Raw genomic sequence first — 16489 nt, 5'->3', positions numbered from 1 at the left:
AGATGGGGAAACTGAGGCAGAGAGCGTTGGCCTAGTGTGTTGGCACACAGAATCACACAAACGGAGTAGGGCTGAAAGGGAACTCAGGCAGTCCATCCTCCCAGCCTGAGGCAGGATTAAGTATGTTTAGACTGCTTCTGACTCATGTTTAATGGCTAAAGGGACCAGCACGTCCGACCCTCTGGCTACTGAATTCATTCACTCCTGTTGAAGTGACTTGCCCAAGGTCACAGAGTCAGCATCAGAGCCAGGGACTGAAGCCAGAGCTCCTGCAGTCCGAGCCGTTACCGTAATCCCAAGACCAGCCCTTCGCTCTAAAGAAGGCCCTGCTCCGCTACTGGCGGGACTGTAACAGGGGCAGCTGCCTCCCACGTACCCCCTTGCGGGCAGGGGTCGCTCTATGGCACCCTGCTCCTGTTTCCCCTCCTCTTTAGGGCCCTTTAAGAATCCACAGCGCCGGGGTGGTTCAAACATTCCCCACAAGGCAGGGGTGCCGGAGTCCTGAGCAGGGGCGTGGCCGCAACCAGAAGAGGCGTGGCCTAAACCAGAAGAGGCGGGGCCTTTCAAGATTTAAAGGCCCTGGGGCTCCCCTCCACAGCTGGAGCCCCAGGACCTTTAAATCACCCTGGAGTGACCAGCTGCAGAGATGGCTGGGAGCCCTGGGGCTCAGGGGAGAATTATAGGGCCCAGGGCTCCGGCTGCCGCGGAGCTCCAGACCCTTTAAATGACTGCGGGAGCCCTGCCGCCGCTACCCCCAGGCCGCAGGGCTCCGGCGCGGATTTAAAGGGCCCGGAGCTCCCTGCAGCGGCTGGAGCCCTTGGTCCTTTAAATCACCCCTGGGGAAGCCGGTCCGGTCCGGCACGCCGTACCGGCTCTTGCCAGCACGTACTGGACCATACCGGCTTACTTTCACCTCTGCCACAAGGGGTCCTCTCATTGAGGCCAGTGAGCCACACAGGCGCTCTAGCCCCCACGCAGTCCAGTGTTTCACTTGATCAACCCAGAAAGTCAGTCCTCGGCCCAGCTGGCCTTTCCCGTTTCTTCCCTGCTTGGGCAGGATCTCTGCCAGGCCCCCCTGCCTGGAGACCTAGTTCCTCACATGCCCCCGCAGGACCCTTCTTGCTCCCTGCAGTAGCTGCAGCCCTACCTGCAGTTTCCTGGGGTTCCCCTTTAACCGCAGCCACCTCGGCTCTGTATAAGGGCATTGCCCGATTCCCCAAAGGCAGGATCGTCCTGGGATAAGCTTGGCTTAGCCCCACCTCCCCTTTACAAGGACTGACGCACATTTTCATTCTTCTCAGTCGGGGCCGTTCTGCTTCCTCACTGACGCGCAGGCCTGGGAGACGGGATGCTCCAATTTTAGTCCCAGCTGGGGGACGGTTACACTGCAAAGAACCCCTCCCCCCCCCCCCGGCACCAAGGCTCAGAGCCCAGCTTGATTGACTCGTGCAGTGGGGCTAGAAGTAGTGTAGACGTTCCCGCTCCGGCCACGGCCTGGGTGCTTAAACTCCGCCCTGACTCCTGAGGTTTCAGAGCCCAGGCTCCAGCCCAAGCGGGAATGTCTACACCTCTCTTTGTAGCTAAGCCAGAGTCAGTTGACCTGGAGCGGGGGCGGGGGGTGTTCTTTGCAGTGTAGACGTACCCGATTTGCTGTGTGACCTGGAGCAAGTCACTTAAGCAGAACTGAATGAATTCAGTCTTCAGAGGGTCGAAGCTGACAGCTCATCTCCCCTGGAGTAGCTTCCCGACCCACCACGTGAGAACAAACTAGTCCAAACCTCCCAGTCCCCTGCAGCTCGTATTGTCACGACCACCCGGGCAAGGCGGGTGCAGAACACCCCACGCTCAGCGTTCTCCACCCACACTCACAATTTACAGCGTCTTTGCACGGGTGTGAGTGGTGACACAAGCTGCAAGGGAAGGGGGTAACTCCAGGCTCCACTGGGTTTCAAAGGACGCCGCAGAGAGAGGCTTTAAATCGGAGAGGATGTCTCCGCCCCTGGGACCAGCCGCCCACTGTAATTCCTTGTATTGGCATAGACCAAGAGGCCCCAGCCCCTTTGCGCTAGGCGCTGTACTTACATAACCAACACATGCTCCCTGCCCTGCAGCGCTCACAAGGGCAGGAGAGGATGAGACACAACAGGTGTCTATAAACAGCACAAGGTCGCACTGAGAGGATAGTGGGATAAGTAGGAGTACCGGCCTGGCTGAGGGGAGGTCTAAAGTGGGATTTGAAACCCATGGACTCCCAGAAAACAGGAGGGGGGGAAATGCAAGAGATCGGCTTCCTCTAGAGGTTTAATAACTGGGGGTAAAATTAGTACACGTGCCCACCCCCGCCAAAGATTTTGGTGCTGAGCAAACAGTTACAATAAAACACAATCCAATCCCCATCCAAACCAGACATAACACAGAGCAGCAAACATGCACGGCTTAATTGTTCCATAGCACGTATCTGCACGATGCGCACTCGGTTTTAAATGCAGACTGCACCCCTGGGGCTGGGGGGAGTCAGTAAGTCGTAAGCACCCACAAATAGCAAAGCTCACGAGAAATTCGGCGCAAAAGCTCCATAAAGGAGTCCAGTTTAATCCTGCGCCGGTCAGCAAATGCTCCCCGCCAGTGAGGTTGGCTGGGCTTCCAAGCAAAGCGCTGGCAGTTCAATTGATTGCGGGTTATTGAAGACAGGGAATGTATAGAAATAGAGGCGTATCCCTTTAAATAGTTTGTAGGCCCTCCAGGGGCGCTCACCGTGTTCTGTGTTGCCGAACTTGTAGAGCTTGTAGCATGTAGCAAGAGGGACGGGAGGCCTCTAAACACACTGGCAGGACTTGCTAGCTGGACGGTCGCTGTCTCGCTTGACGTCACTGAGCGTGACTCTCCAGAGCAGGACCCAGGCTCCGTAGCCAGGGCCTGGGAGACGCTCAGCTCGGCCGAGGCTCAGGCACAGAGAGCGACACGACACACACGGATCAGCAGGCTGCACTAGCGGGAAAGGATTGGCCCGGGCTGGCTAAGCACGGGGAAATGCCGGCAGAGGCAGGGGAAGAGGAACGCCTCCCTGCGCCCGTGACTATTGCCTGGAGATCCAGGCCAACATGGCTCCTTCCCCGGTATCATTAAGGCTGTGTTTTTACCAGCAGGGCTCTCACTCCCACCCCCAGGGGAACTGGGCTCTGCTTGACGTCCCACCCCTCTGCCTGGTGGGGTGAGACTCCTTATTGCCCTCCCTCATTCGGACGCATGCCCCGGGAGAGGAGGTCTCTCTCCAAGAGGCCGTTAGGGCGTCACTGAGCTGAGCGCGCCCGCAGGGTGATCTCCGTTAGGCTGGAGGTCTCCAGATCCCTCCACAACCAGGGTCCTCAGGAGCGGAAATGCCCCCAAGGAAGCGGGCCCTCCATCCAGCTGTTGGCTGCATCGCCAGCATGACCCATCCAGGGGCTCACAGGATGGGCTTTGGAAGCAGATCCTCCAGCCAGGCTCCCGGCTGGGACCAGAGCTCTCTGGGCTCTGAGGGGTAGGTTGGGGCCAGGGAGCAGTAGAGCTTGGTGGTGCATCACCGGGATATGCCCAGACGATCACTGTGGAATATTCCACCTTGCTTTGGCGTCTTGCCTGGGAATGGTCTGGGGTGGTCACGTCTCCCTGGAGGAAGATGGTCTGGAGAGGCTGCCTGTATTTATCTCCAGCGCTAGAGACCTCTGCTGCCCAGGTGCTTTCCAGGAAGGACTTGCACATCATCATCTCCTCCTGCTGGCCACAGATGATTCCCGAGACCCCCCGGAACGGGAAGTCAGGATACCCCACTCTCTGCTCCTTGCTCTGCTCCACTGGGAAGTTCCCCAAGTCCTGCAAGGGAGAGGAGGTTACATGGAGAGCTGAATGAATCATTCATTTTTTTGGTTTGGGGCAGATGCCCCCCCTTCACAGAAAGGAAATGGTTTGGTCTGATTCGAAACTGAATTATTTGGGGTTTTTCTCACTGAAACAAACAAATTCATTTTGGGTCGAACTAAAATGTTCTGTTTGACTCTGAACAATTTCGTCCCCCCCCCCAGTTTTTTGGGGCAGGTCATTTTGGGGTATTTTTCACCCGCCTTTTAAAAAAAAAAGTTAGCAAAATTTCAAAAGAAAAATGCCGTTTGGAAACAAAAAGCAAAATGGCCAAACTGGTTTAATTCCTCCCCCTTCATTTTGTTTTTCCAGCCGAAACTATCTGCTGAATTCAACCGAAATTCACACGTCATTTCGCTGTCTCCCAAATACATTTTTTCTGTGAATTTACTATCTGCCATAAACATGCCCCCCAGCGCTAGTAATGCGCACAGCAGCTGGTGCCCTATGATTGCGGCAGCCGGCGAGTAAATTACATGTGCCCCTTCCACCCCCCAGTAACATGATGGTGCCAGCCAATGGCACACAAAGGAAGGGCCCAGGGAATGGGTGGCTGGCAAGCAGATTGGGAGCACAGCTGAATTTGGTGCATCCCTGCAGAGAAAACCCAGGCACCTTTCAGACCTTGGGGGGGCAGGAGACACATTGCTAAGTTTAAGAGGCTTAGCGCAGTGAGAGAGCAGCGGTGGGGCAGTTAGACGATGGGCATCGTTCCTGGATGTGCAGCACTCTGAGATGTCAAGTCACTGGGGAAGGGTGTTTTCTTGTCCCGTGGAAAGGGTGGGGAGAGTGGCTCGGTGTGACTGGGGACCTGGCAGAGGCCCGGAGATCTCCCAGCCTGGGTTGTCTCTCTCCATTCCACTCCCGCCTTCTCTCTGTGCTCCTTGGAGACATGACCTCCAGCTCTTACGGCACTGGATGGGGCGGGTGGAGGGAGAAGCTTACAGTCTGTTCCCAATATATTTGCCGGAGACAGCGACCAATTCCCAGCGTAAGGAGCAGGAAACCCTTGGGCAGGGAGGGGGGTAGCGGACAGGTGTAGCCAGCTATTAGCAATCCTCATATTGGCAATTTTCAGTTATTAGCAACATTTGGCTGGGGACAGAGCCTGACCCCCCGGCTTTCACGTTCAAGGGATCTGGATATTAGCATCTGCCTGGCCACTTACTAACACTATTTTTTGTTAGCGTGCAGCCCTGCAGGCCCCCAGCACCCAGCTCCTTGTGGACTTCCCCAGCACTGCCCCACACCAGGGACCTTCCTCTGTCTTACTGGCAACTTTCGGTTAATTAGCAACTTCCTGCCGGGAGCAGAGGCAGCTAACACACAGCACCCGCCATATCTCTGTGCAGAAAAACGTGTACTCACCAGCCATATTTTCTGTGGCAGCCAGCTAGCCAGGTGGCTTTTAGCAGGGTCGGGGACTTGCGGCCACAGGCAGCCCTGTATTCTGTAGAGGACGAGACCCAGCATTGGTACTGAGATGACCACGTCGAGGAGGGAAACGCCTCTCTCTACGTTCTTGCGACTAGCATGGTCTCCCCAGGGACTGGGGGCTCCTTAACTAAGGCCCTGACACTGGATCCGGAGGTACCAGACTAGGGGGCTGGTCCAGCGCTCATTGAAATCAACAGTCTGAGCTTTGCTGATCATGTCTGCATGGCCTAGGGATGCCTATGGCATTGACTAACCTCCCCAAGTCCTGTCCCAGGATGCACCGGGCTCAGGGTGAAGGATTCTGGGAACGGACTCGCTTTGGTTGCCCCAAAGCTCTCGCAGGAGTCCTGAAGGGAATGCTAAGCTCCCAGGGACGCTACGTGTTTTAAAGGGAAAGATGAAGGCCGTTTTGTAGGTAGGAAAAGAACTGGGAGTCCACATTTCTACCGGAGCACTTCCCATCCCAGAGGGCTCGGCAAACTCTGCCCAGGAATTCCTGCACCCAGATCTCTGGGCTTGGCAACCTGCCGCGAGGGGACGAATCCCGCCCTGGCTGGGAGATGGGCAGGGTGGGACCTCGTCAGTCTCTTCCAGCTCTGACATCTAGGATGCTGCCAGTCCCCTCTAGGGGAACGAGGCGGGTTTTTAACGGCACCTGGCGCCCCTATCCTGCCGCTCGGGACAAGGAGCGGAGAGGAATGTTGTGTCCAGCTAGAGCTGCAGGAACAATCGGGAGGCGGAAGGGGACGTAGGACACCAGGGCTAAAATCTCCTTGGCAGGAAGTGCCATTCGCGGCGGAAAGCCCTCCAGGGGTTGAGTGTAAATTCTCATCAACAGGACAGATCCTGCGTTGCACTCCCTACCGCCATGCTGGGGGACGGGGCTTAGGGCTGTCTCAGCATGACGCGCATCCTTCGCTGAGTTACCCATCACCCTCCCCAGCCCCACGCTGACTCAGCAATGTGGTAGGGGCGCTCTCTTCTCAAACCCCACTTCCTTGCAGTATAGAACTTAGGTGTTCCTTGGTGGTCCTCCATCCAAGTACTAACCAGACCTGACCCTCCTTAGCTTACAGGATCCAACGGGAGGTGGGGGGGACACGACACATCACCCTCACCCACTGACACTCAGAAGAGTGGCTGGGATGGGACTCACAAACATACGTACAGGGGGTGCTTGAGGACGCAGGCCAGAGCGGCCGTGATGAGCAGGACGACTAGCCCCACGCACAGGGAGGACAGCAACAGTTCGACCTTCCCATCGTCTGGAAAGAAAGCAGGGAAAGGTTTTAGGTGCAAAGCCACTGGGGACCCATGAGCGAGAGCCCTTGGGAGCCTAGGCTGCAGCCCCCCAGCTGGCGCTAGGGGTTTGCCCAGGGACAGCCCAAGACCTACAGCAGCCCACAGGGACTGTCTCCCATTCGCCGCTGCCCCGCATGATCCTTTGCGCCCGTGCAAGGCAGCGGAGACACAGGCCTTGTGAATGTATCTGACGCAAAACAGAGAGACCGATCTCAAGCCTTAGGAAGCCTGGAAACTCTGGCTTATGGGGAGATGCTCACCCCAAGGGGGAGAGGACCAGTAGCTTGGTTGGAGCAGGTGTTGGTAGGAATCCATCCTACTCTGGCCAAGGGACAGGCTAGATGTGCCCAAGCGGGTCTCTGCCATCTCATTTCAGTGCCCGCAGAACCCCCAGCACCCCCAGGCCAGGGCATAGTGCCCGGTTCGCTACTTTCCTCACCAAGGCTTCTGGTTCTGATGGAGAGGACAGAGCCCTGCGTGCTTCCCCCGTCGTTGCTGATGGAGATGCCCACCCTCACCACGGAGTCAGGAGCCAGGCCCGCGATGAGATAGCGACGGACGGAGCCGTTCACCACCACGGCTGTAAGACAGGAGATGCCGCTGCTCAGACCCAGGGGGTGAGCCCAGGCCCGGCCAGCATGGAGCACAAAGCCAGTTGGTGCCTTACCCTGGGCGTCTTTTCCCTGCTCCTCGTAGGAGATGGTGTAGTTCCGGATGAAGCCGCCTTGCTCCTCCAATGGGATCTCCTCCCACTGCACCTCCACCTGGGATGGCCAGACACGGGTGGGATGCAGAGTTGGGGCACGGAATGGAGCTGCAACCACAGAGGGGGTGGCGAGGAAAGGGTTAACCAGCCCCATCCCAGGCACCCAACGCGGAGGTCCCCTCTCCCTTCATTCACAGCTGTGTATTTTAGGCTGTTCATCAGAAGGATTTCAAAGCCTGCCACAAATATTAACCCTTTCCATCCCTCCCCACAACTCCATTAATGCCCATTTTACAGGTAGGGAAATGGAGGCCTAGAGCAGCAATGTGACCTGTCCAAGGCCATGCAGCAGGTCAGTAGCAGAGCTGGGAATAGAACCCAGGAGTCCTGCCCTAACCACTAGACCCCACTCCCTCCTCCTTTCAGGAATGAATGCTTCCACACCGACAGAAACCAGAAGTCCTCAACTCCAAGTCTCCTAGGAGCTCCCCGAACCACCCTCTGGTTTCAGGGAGAGAGGGGAAGATATGAGCTCACCAGGAGACACAACGGTCTATGCTAATCTTCATACCAGACTAATGCTTCCCCAGCAAAGCCACTGGCACTCTTCAGTGGCCCCTTTCCCACATCGCGGGCTGGAGCGCTGCCAGGTTTCTCCTAGGGGTGGAAGGGATCTGGCTGCGTCTGCCCCAAACACTCGGCACTTACCGATCTGCTTGGAGTAAGCGCTTGTAGAGCCTGCAGCCCGGACGGCTCCGTCGCTCAGGGCAAAGAGCGTCAGGCTGTAGAGATACCCCGGCTCAATTGCCTCTGTGGGGACATGACAGGGACAAGCGATGGTGCAACCTCCCGTCTCTTCCGCATCACAGCCCCAGGGGACGTGCACCCGAAAGCATACCCTCCCTGCTTCCCGCTGCAGTCCCCTATGGGGTGGGAGGCTGCAGGAGAGCGTTGGGGCAAGGTGGGTCCAAACAAACAAATGGACATGTCTCTAAGCGGGAGCACATCTGACAAGACGACTCAACCCACATGCTTCAGGGTATCCACTGATCACCATACAGGATCAGGAAGGAATCAACCCCCCGCACGATGCCTATGAAGCCCTCAGCATCACCTATCATTGGACTTGCCTGTTCCCTGCTGGTAATTCCTATACTCCCGCCTTGCCTGGCTATCCAACCTCACACTCAGCCTGGGGGATGTGGGCTGATGACAGGGTTTGAACGTGGGACCTGCAGTACTAAAAGCCTGAGCCCATAACCCCGGAGCTAGAGGAGTAACTCTGCAAGCTAGGAGCAGTAGTAGGTTCTTATCCTCCTCAGTTACTAGAGGAGGACAAAGACCCACCTCTCATTGGCTCAGTGCCGTGTGCACTGAGAGCGCCCTGCAGGGGCTTGTTCACGACACTAGGTCTGATGTGAAGTCCTAACTAGGAACATGGAGGGGGTCCTGCCTCAGTTTCCCCCTTCCCCTACCCCCGCTCTGTCGCTTCTGTAATCACTCACCTGCCAGGACCGCCCTGCTGATGTTCCCCAGCTCATAGCACCAGCTGCTGTTCTGTCCCCGGTTCTCAGACACCCGGCCCCACTCGAAGACATAGGCTGCTGCGGCGAAGCCAGGGGGATCCCACTGCAGGAGGAGGCTGCGGTCGCTCGCCGGAGAGACCAGGAGTGGCAGCAGCGGCGGCACTGAAAGGAGCCCGGGGATAGTGGAGAGGGAGGCACGCCCAGGGCTGGGCTTTGGGTGCCCACGTTGCCCTGGGGGAAGGACAGTTTGCCTCTCTCCCCCCAGACCCTGTGCTGAAGGGGAACTCGGGTCAGGTGGCGCAATGCCTCCCTTGTGGTCCCTCTGCCTGGGCGGGGAGAGATGGAGCCAACAGGGTCCCTGGGGACTCCCAAGCATCCGTTGTGCTGTGGGGCCGTGCTGTGCACACATGCTCCAAGAGGGCAGGGCACTAGTGGGGCTCCCCATTGTATCACCCCATTGCCGGGGGTGCAGCTCAGACTTCCCCAGCCGGGGTCCCATTATGGGCTTCGCCCCCCCATGGGAACCCAATGCCTCAGTGCTCCCGTCTGGTTGGGAGCCGCCCTCACATAGTGATATGTGCCCGATCCCCCTCACCCCACCTGGCACAGAACTCCTCCGGCGTCCCCCTGCAGAACCAAGGGCCACCAGGCCACCACTCCACCCTGCTGAGCTCTGCCTTGGGAGTGAGACCCGTGCTTGGGGCGCAGAGATCAGGCTGGGCCTAACCTGCTTGGGCTTGCACCGCTGGGATCAACAGCTTGCTAGCGGGGGACTCGCCCACAGAATTGCTGGCGGTGAGGAAGAAGGTGTGTTCCTCGGAGGCCGGCAGCTCCAGAGCGCACTGCAGGGAGCGGGTGAGGCATGCCAGCAGGACAGCCGGCTGCCCCCTTCGCTGCCAGCGGAGACTGTAGGTCAGGATCCTGCCGTTGGCTTCCTTTGGCTGCAGGGGCTGTGAGGGAGAAAGCAACGTCATGCCGAGCCTCACGGCAGTGCAGGACTTAGACAGGGGGAGACAGGGATGGCTGAGCTCTCCTGCTAGGACTGGACTGAAAGAAGGACACAGTAGAACTGACTGAGAATTGACTTTCCCCCACCACGAAACATGTTTTCATTAAATAACCCTCTTGATTCTCAGATTCTCGATGAAAAGCTGCAAGCTAGGAGCAGTAGTAGGTTTTTTTGGACAAAAATGGAAAAATTTTGCAAAAATGCCCATTTTAATCAAGGAAAACCCTTTTTTCTGGGAACAACAAACCAACCAATCCCAAACAAAACAGTATGATATTTCATTGCCCAGCAGCTCCAACATCATTGCAAACAGGGAATCATCAAGCGGGTGCGTTTCTAGTGGGGTCCTGCAGGGATCAGTCCTTGGCCTGTGTCATGGAGTATTGGGGGACTCAGGGCCCTGCACCCCCGGCTTCCTGCGATTCACCATGACTCTCAGCCAGCCAGTAAAGCAGGTTTATTTGGATGACAGGAATACAGTCCAAGACAGGTCTTGCAGGCACAGACAACAGGGCCCCCCCTCAGTTAGGTCCAGCTTGGGGTCCCAGGGCATCCCAGCCCACCCCCCATTGGGGGGTCAGAGCCATCTCTGCCTCCCAGCCATCTCTCCAGCCTGCTTCCAGCACTCTCCTTCAGCGACCCCTCCCACAGCCTTTGTTCAGTTTCCCGGGCCCCGGAGTCACCTGGCCTCCAACCCCTTCCTGGGTTCTCATGTTACAAGCTCAGGTATGTTCCCTCGGGCCGACTCCCATCCCCCGATGCAGACCATCCTAGTCACACTCCCCTGTCAGCATTCCCACACCCCAGCAAGAACAGTCCCAGTTCGTCACAGCCTGACGCTATTTAAACATGTTTGTCGATGGCCTGGACGAGAACATAAAATCATCACTGATGAAGTTTGCAGCTGACTCTAGGACTGGGGGCGTATTCAGTAATGAAGAGGGCAGATCACTGACACTGAACAATCTAGATCGGTCGGTAAGCAGGGCGCAAGCAAACAATATGTGTTTTAATACGGCTGCACGTAAACATGGACACCTAGGAACAAAGGATGTCGGCCCTATTTACCACACGGGGGCTCTCTCCTGGGGAGCAGGGACTCTGAAAGAGACTGAAGTCATGGACGATAACTGGCTGAACTGAGCTAATGAGACCCTTGGATGCATAAACAGGGGAATCTCGAATAGGAGCAGAGAGGCGGTTTTACCTCTGTATTGGCACTGGTGCGACCGCTGCAGGAACAGTGTGTCCAATTCTGGATTCCACAACTGAAGAAGGATAAGGATAAATCCGAACGGGTTCAGCGAAGAACCACAAGAATGATTAAAGGATAAGAAAACCTGCCTGATAGCAACTGAGCTCCTTGAGTCTATCTAGTTAGCTTAACAAAGAAGGGGCGACTTGATCATAGGCTATAAATAGCTACACAGGGAACAGATATTTGACGAGCCCATTATCAACTAGCAGACACAAGTATAATCAGATTCAATGGCTCCAAGTTGAAGCTAGACAGATTGAGACTGAATAAGGTGTAAATGTTTAACGGTGAGGTTAATTAACCACTGGAACAATTACCAAGGGTCACGGGGCATTCTCCATCCGTGACAATTTTTAAATCAAGGGAGGATTTTTTTTTTTTAGATGGGGTCTAGTTCAAACAGGAATTATTTTGGGGCAGTTCTCATAAGAACATAAGAGCGGCCATACTGGGTCAGACCAAAGGTCCATCTAGCCCAGTGTCCTGTCTTCCGACAGTGGCCAATGCCCCAGAGGGAATGAACAGAACAGGTAATCATCAAGTGATCCATCCCCTGTCGTCCATTCCTAGCTTCTGGCAAACAGAGACTAGGGACACCATCCCTGCCCATCCTGGCTAATAGCCATTAATGGACCTATACTCCAAGAATTTATCTAATACTTTTTTGAACCCTGTTATAGTCTTGGCCTTCACAACATCCTCTGGCAAGGAGTTCCACAGGTCGACTGTGCATTGTGTGAAAAAAATACTTCCTTTTGTTTGTTTTAAACCTGCTGTCTATTAATTTCATTTCTCTGGCCTGGGCCATGAAGGAGGTCAGACTAGATGATCACAACAATCCCTGCTGGCCTTGGAATCTAAGAATCGAATACACAGAAAACATAGGAGAGAAAGAACAGGTGAGTGTTAGAGAGAACCAGAGAGTGTGAGTGAGAGAACGTGAGCAAGTTCAGGAGAGAACAAGGGACCAAGACAGACCAATAGAAAGTGTGATTGAGGAGGAGATGGAAAGTCCGAGGGACTCAGAGAGAGAATCAGCTATGCTGATGGCCTTGTTCCTATGGAACAGTCTGCATCAGGGCAATGGCCCCTCACAGTACGTCTACACTGCACACGAAGCCCAGAGTCTGACTCAGGTTTGAGCCCAAGCTCCTCTTTTATCCACACACAAAATCAGTCTGACTCGAGTCCACAAGCAACTCAGGATCTGGGTCCTAGAACGCTGCTGGAGACAGGTTGGGTGAGAGCACAAGTCCTGCTGTGACTCAGGTTCAAGCCCTGTCATTTTGCAGTGTGGACACAGCTCAACCCACCGACCTGAGTCAGAAGGGCTGCATAGTGGAGCGTGGACAGGTTAAGCACGGCTGTGAGACCTGGGTCCAGCAACCGTAAAGCCAGGTTTACAACGCAGCGCGGACACTGACGTTCACAAGCTTGGGTGACACAGAGACACAGGCTTAGTCTGCAGTGTAACCACACCATGCTGCGTCAGTACTGTGTCACCAATGCGCCTGTTTGCATAATGCTTGAAGAGACAGGAGATAGCCACACGTCCAGGCGGGGACTGCTGCTGGTGGAGAAATATCGGCTGAACGTTTTTCCTCCGGTCAGAAAATGTCAATTTGTTGAAACCGAAACTTTTCAGTAGGAAGGTTCAACGAACCCTTCAGTCAAAACCAGAGAATGTGAGTGACTAGCCAATGGACTGGCTGCCTTCCTCGGGGGGAGGGATAGCTCAGTGGTTTGAGCACTGGCCTTCTAAACCCAGGGTTATGAGCTCAATCCTTGAGGGGGCCATTTAGGGATTCGGGGCAAAAATCTGGGGATTGGTCCTGCTTTGAGCAGGGGGTTGGACTAGATGACCTCCTGAGGTCCCTTCCAACCCCAATATTCTATGATTAGGGCCAGGAGAGTTGCCCTATGAGTCATCTCTAAGTAACAAGTGCCTGGTCCCCCTCACCTATGGGGTTGTTGGGTGCCCACTCCAGAATAGCTAATTGGTTAGGGCCCTCACCTGGGAGGTGTGACCCAAATCCCAACTCAGGCAGAGCAGGGGCTATCGTGGGTGGGGGTCTCTCATGAAAAGTTTCAAAAGGTCATGGCTTAGTTCTGATGTGGAATGAAAACAAATTTCAAAACCTCATTTTTTTTTTTTTAAACAAAACCCAGAATTCTTGTTTTCCACACAGCCCTAGCTGGGACACCAGCCCACATACAGCCCAGTTCCTAAATCCTTTCCCAACCCTACCCCGGGGCAAACAAGTAATGGTTTGGGAATGTAAAGGCTAAATGTGACCTGGATGGTCCTCTCTCTCTTGGGGCTGGCCTGGTTGCATTTGCAGAGCTTGGTCTCCGAGTTCTATCCCTTGGGGCTTGTTCCTGGTTCTGATGGCTACTCATGTCTGGGAAGGGATCTCCCTTTGGGTATAGTTCTCTGCTCATGCCGGCATGAATCAGGAGCAGCTCTGCTTAAAATCAGAGTGAAACGAGCGAGAGGAGAAGTCAGGCCCATTGATGTCAATATGGCTTTGCCAGCAGAATGAAACCTTAGACCCAGCCCTAAAAGCTGGGGATTCTCAGTCCGGGGCCCTGGGGCAGATGGTTCCTGTTTTATAATTGTACTTCATGTTCTTTTCTTTGATCCCTAACTGCTGCAGGGGCAAGCACATGGAGTCAGGCCTGGAGTCACCCATGACACGTGCAATGCAGGACTAACCCAATTCTTTATCCCAGCCCCTTCCCAGGTGGTGCGTCTGGCCTGGATCCTTGCTTGGCCCCCTACCTTCCACATCAGAATGATCTCACTCCTCCCGTCAGAGTCGGGCGTGGCTATTTTCCTCCAAAGAGCCGGCCCTCTGGACGGGGCTAGGCGGTGGCCGTGGGCAGGCGAGGGCAATGCGGGAGATGCAAAGGAGAGAAATGAAGTCATTGAGAGAGAGTTCTGCAGGGAGGGAGCTGAGAGCAGAGGGTATAGATTGCTCTGTGCTGCTACCTGGGGGAGACCGTACCGGACCCACCCCCCACCCTCGTAACCATCAGTGACAGGGGAGTTTGTTTAACCCTTCGTGGTGAATATAATTTGTATTATAGGAGCACTCAGCTAGGATCTGCACAGCCCCACAGAGACACACTCCCTGCCTTGAGGAGTGGATGGTCGAAGATGGCACCCACACGGTGGCAGGAAGGGGTGCAACATACAAGCCGAGAGAGATCGGGGTGATAGCAGGCAGGTGGCTTGGGCATGCTACCTAAGTGCTGGCACAATCAGGGTTACCCATAGGGCACGAGGAGGAGACCCATGGGAGAGGCCTCAGGGCAGAGGGGGGCTGGTGCTCCTGAAATTTGGGTCTGAGGTGGGTGTGGGTGGATGGTCCGGCCAGCCTTTTCTATCCCCCTCCCTGTCCATGCTGTCCCAGCTCATGGCCTGTCTACTGGAGACAGGAGGGACGAGGAGGACATGGCAGGGTGGGCAGCAGCCTTGGGGTGAAGGCAGGAGGGAGGTGGAGAGGTGAGCATGTCTCCCTACCCGTGGGCAGAGTCCTCACAAATCGCTCGTGGCTCCAGGCGCTCCAGGAGGGGCCCCCGTCGCTCCAGGGGAAGGTGTCGCTCCGGTACAGCGCTCGCACCTGGATAGAGTAGCTGGTGAACGGCGAGACGCCACAGACGTCCTTCGATGCGGGCGCGTTCTCTGCGGCTGTGACATCCACCTTCACAGGGGGTGGGACAGGGTCCCTTTTAGCACTTCTCTTTGCAGCTCGCCCTGATTGTGCCCTAAAGCACCGATCTGCTGTGCAGAGCGGGCAGTGGAGGGGCTCTCCACCTCAGATCAAACCAGCTAGCGTCTCTTCATGCTGGGCTCTCTCCTCCCCAATAACCCCAGCCAGCCCAGGGGCATGACGGGGGACCAGCTTCCCTGTGACACAGGAACCGGGTTCAGCAGAAACCAGCTCTGTCCTCACAGGACACTTGAGAGAAGCAGAGGGACTTGAGCCAATGTGACGGCCGCCATCTTGTCTGACACACCGGGGACTGAACCAGGGGCCTCCAGAGCGAAATGGAGGAGCTGTTACAGCTTGAGCGAAAGAGTCAAGCCTCCCTAAGCAGGCCTGTAACAGGCTCATTCCTCTGTGGGTCAGCCACTGGGGGGTGGGTTTGTGAAACAAGCACCAGTGAGTTACACAAGCACCCCGCAGCTTAAACAGGAGGTGGGTAAATGCCGGGGTATTTCAGCGAGGGTCTCCTTGCCCTTGGAACTCGCCTCCCCTCTCTCGATCTCGCCGAGCCCAGACATACTGAGCCTGTGAGACTGTTTCAAGCGTATGGATTTGTTCTCAGGAAGTGTCACACGCGTGCCCAAGAGCTCTGGGCCAGGAGCATGAATTAGATGGACGAACACATAGCTGGGTAACTGCATGGTTAGGAGGGAGAGAGAGATGGCGAAGCCAACCAGCATCCCTAACACCGCCCCCGTCCCCAGAAGGGGGGACACATCTATGAAACAGGTGTCAGTCCTGTTACTAACTCCTCCCACCAACAGCCACCCACCTGCGTCCAGGATGCCCCGTCCACGTCGCGGTACCGGATCTCATACCGCGCGTCCGTCACACGCAGCAGCTCCTCGTTGGGCTGCCGCCACGCCACGCGGAAGCAGTCGCTCCTGTCCGCCGTGGCGCTGACCTCGGGCGGGCTCAGCTTCACTGGGAAAAGAAAGCCACAAGCGTGAGCAGCATTTCTGCACACCCCGCCCCCAACGCCCAGAGACAAGCAGCCACACTCAGCCCCCTCTCAGAAGCACAGAGCGGGAGGCAACAGGCCCAAGGGCACATGGAGAATCAGTGGCAGAGCCGGGACCAGCTCCCGGATCTTCTGAAGAAGAGCCCAGTGCGATCCACCCGGCCATGTCACAGGAAAGGTCAGTCTCATGACACCTCCAGCTCTGCCCAGAAATCCACCTGTGCTAAGCTTTGCTCGCTCCGTTTGGCTGGCCCAACGAGTTCGGAACCAAATCGAAACCCCCCACCTGTGATTCTAGTCCAGCAGACACACCTGCCCTGGCTCGGTTTGTGTCAGTGCCACTGTTCCTCTCCCCCGCAAGCGGGTCTTACCAATGCTCATTCCGTGCACGCACTTGTCTGCGGCGCTGGCCCGGCCCAGCAGATTCACGGCCGTTAGCCTCACTTGGAAAGAGGCAAAGAGGTTCTCCACAGGGATGGTGCAGGAAGGGCTCTCTCGGCTGGAGACGCACGTCCCGGCGTCTCTGAACTTCCAGAGGCAGCGCCCTGCTTCTCTGAGAGGGAGAGAGCCCAGGTTAGCAGCTGCTGGGTCCAGGAACACGGGTGGCGGGAGCCCAAACC

General features: G+C 56.1%; 1 protein-coding gene across 1 annotated transcript; it reads right to left on the bottom strand.

Moving 5' to 3' along the window:
* Window positions 1-2315: 2315 nt before the first annotated feature.
* LOC117869078 (interleukin-6 receptor subunit beta-like) lies at window positions 2316-16035 on the bottom strand. Its single transcript, XM_034755580.1, has 12 exons — window positions 15987-16035; window positions 15681-15832; window positions 14662-14842; window positions 13918-14000; window positions 9596-9818; window positions 8848-9030; window positions 8051-8152; window positions 7304-7450; window positions 7076-7216; window positions 6503-6599; window positions 5266-5347; window positions 2316-3852 (listed from the first exon to the last, which is right to left on the bottom strand). Exons 1-12 carry the CDS (start codon window positions 16033-16035, stop codon window positions 3283-3285), a joined length of 2010 nt encoding a protein of 669 aa, XP_034611471.1. The 3' UTR covers window positions 2316-3282.
* Window positions 16036-16489: the final 454 nt, after the last annotated feature.

The sequence above is a fragment of the Trachemys scripta genome, chromosome 22 (genome assembly GCF_013100865.1).
Source record: "Trachemys scripta elegans isolate TJP31775 chromosome 22, CAS_Tse_1.0, whole genome shotgun sequence".
Lineage (NCBI taxonomy): Eukaryota > Metazoa > Chordata > Testudines > Emydidae > Trachemys > Trachemys scripta.
This window is presented reverse-complemented; position numbering and strand designations above follow the sequence as displayed.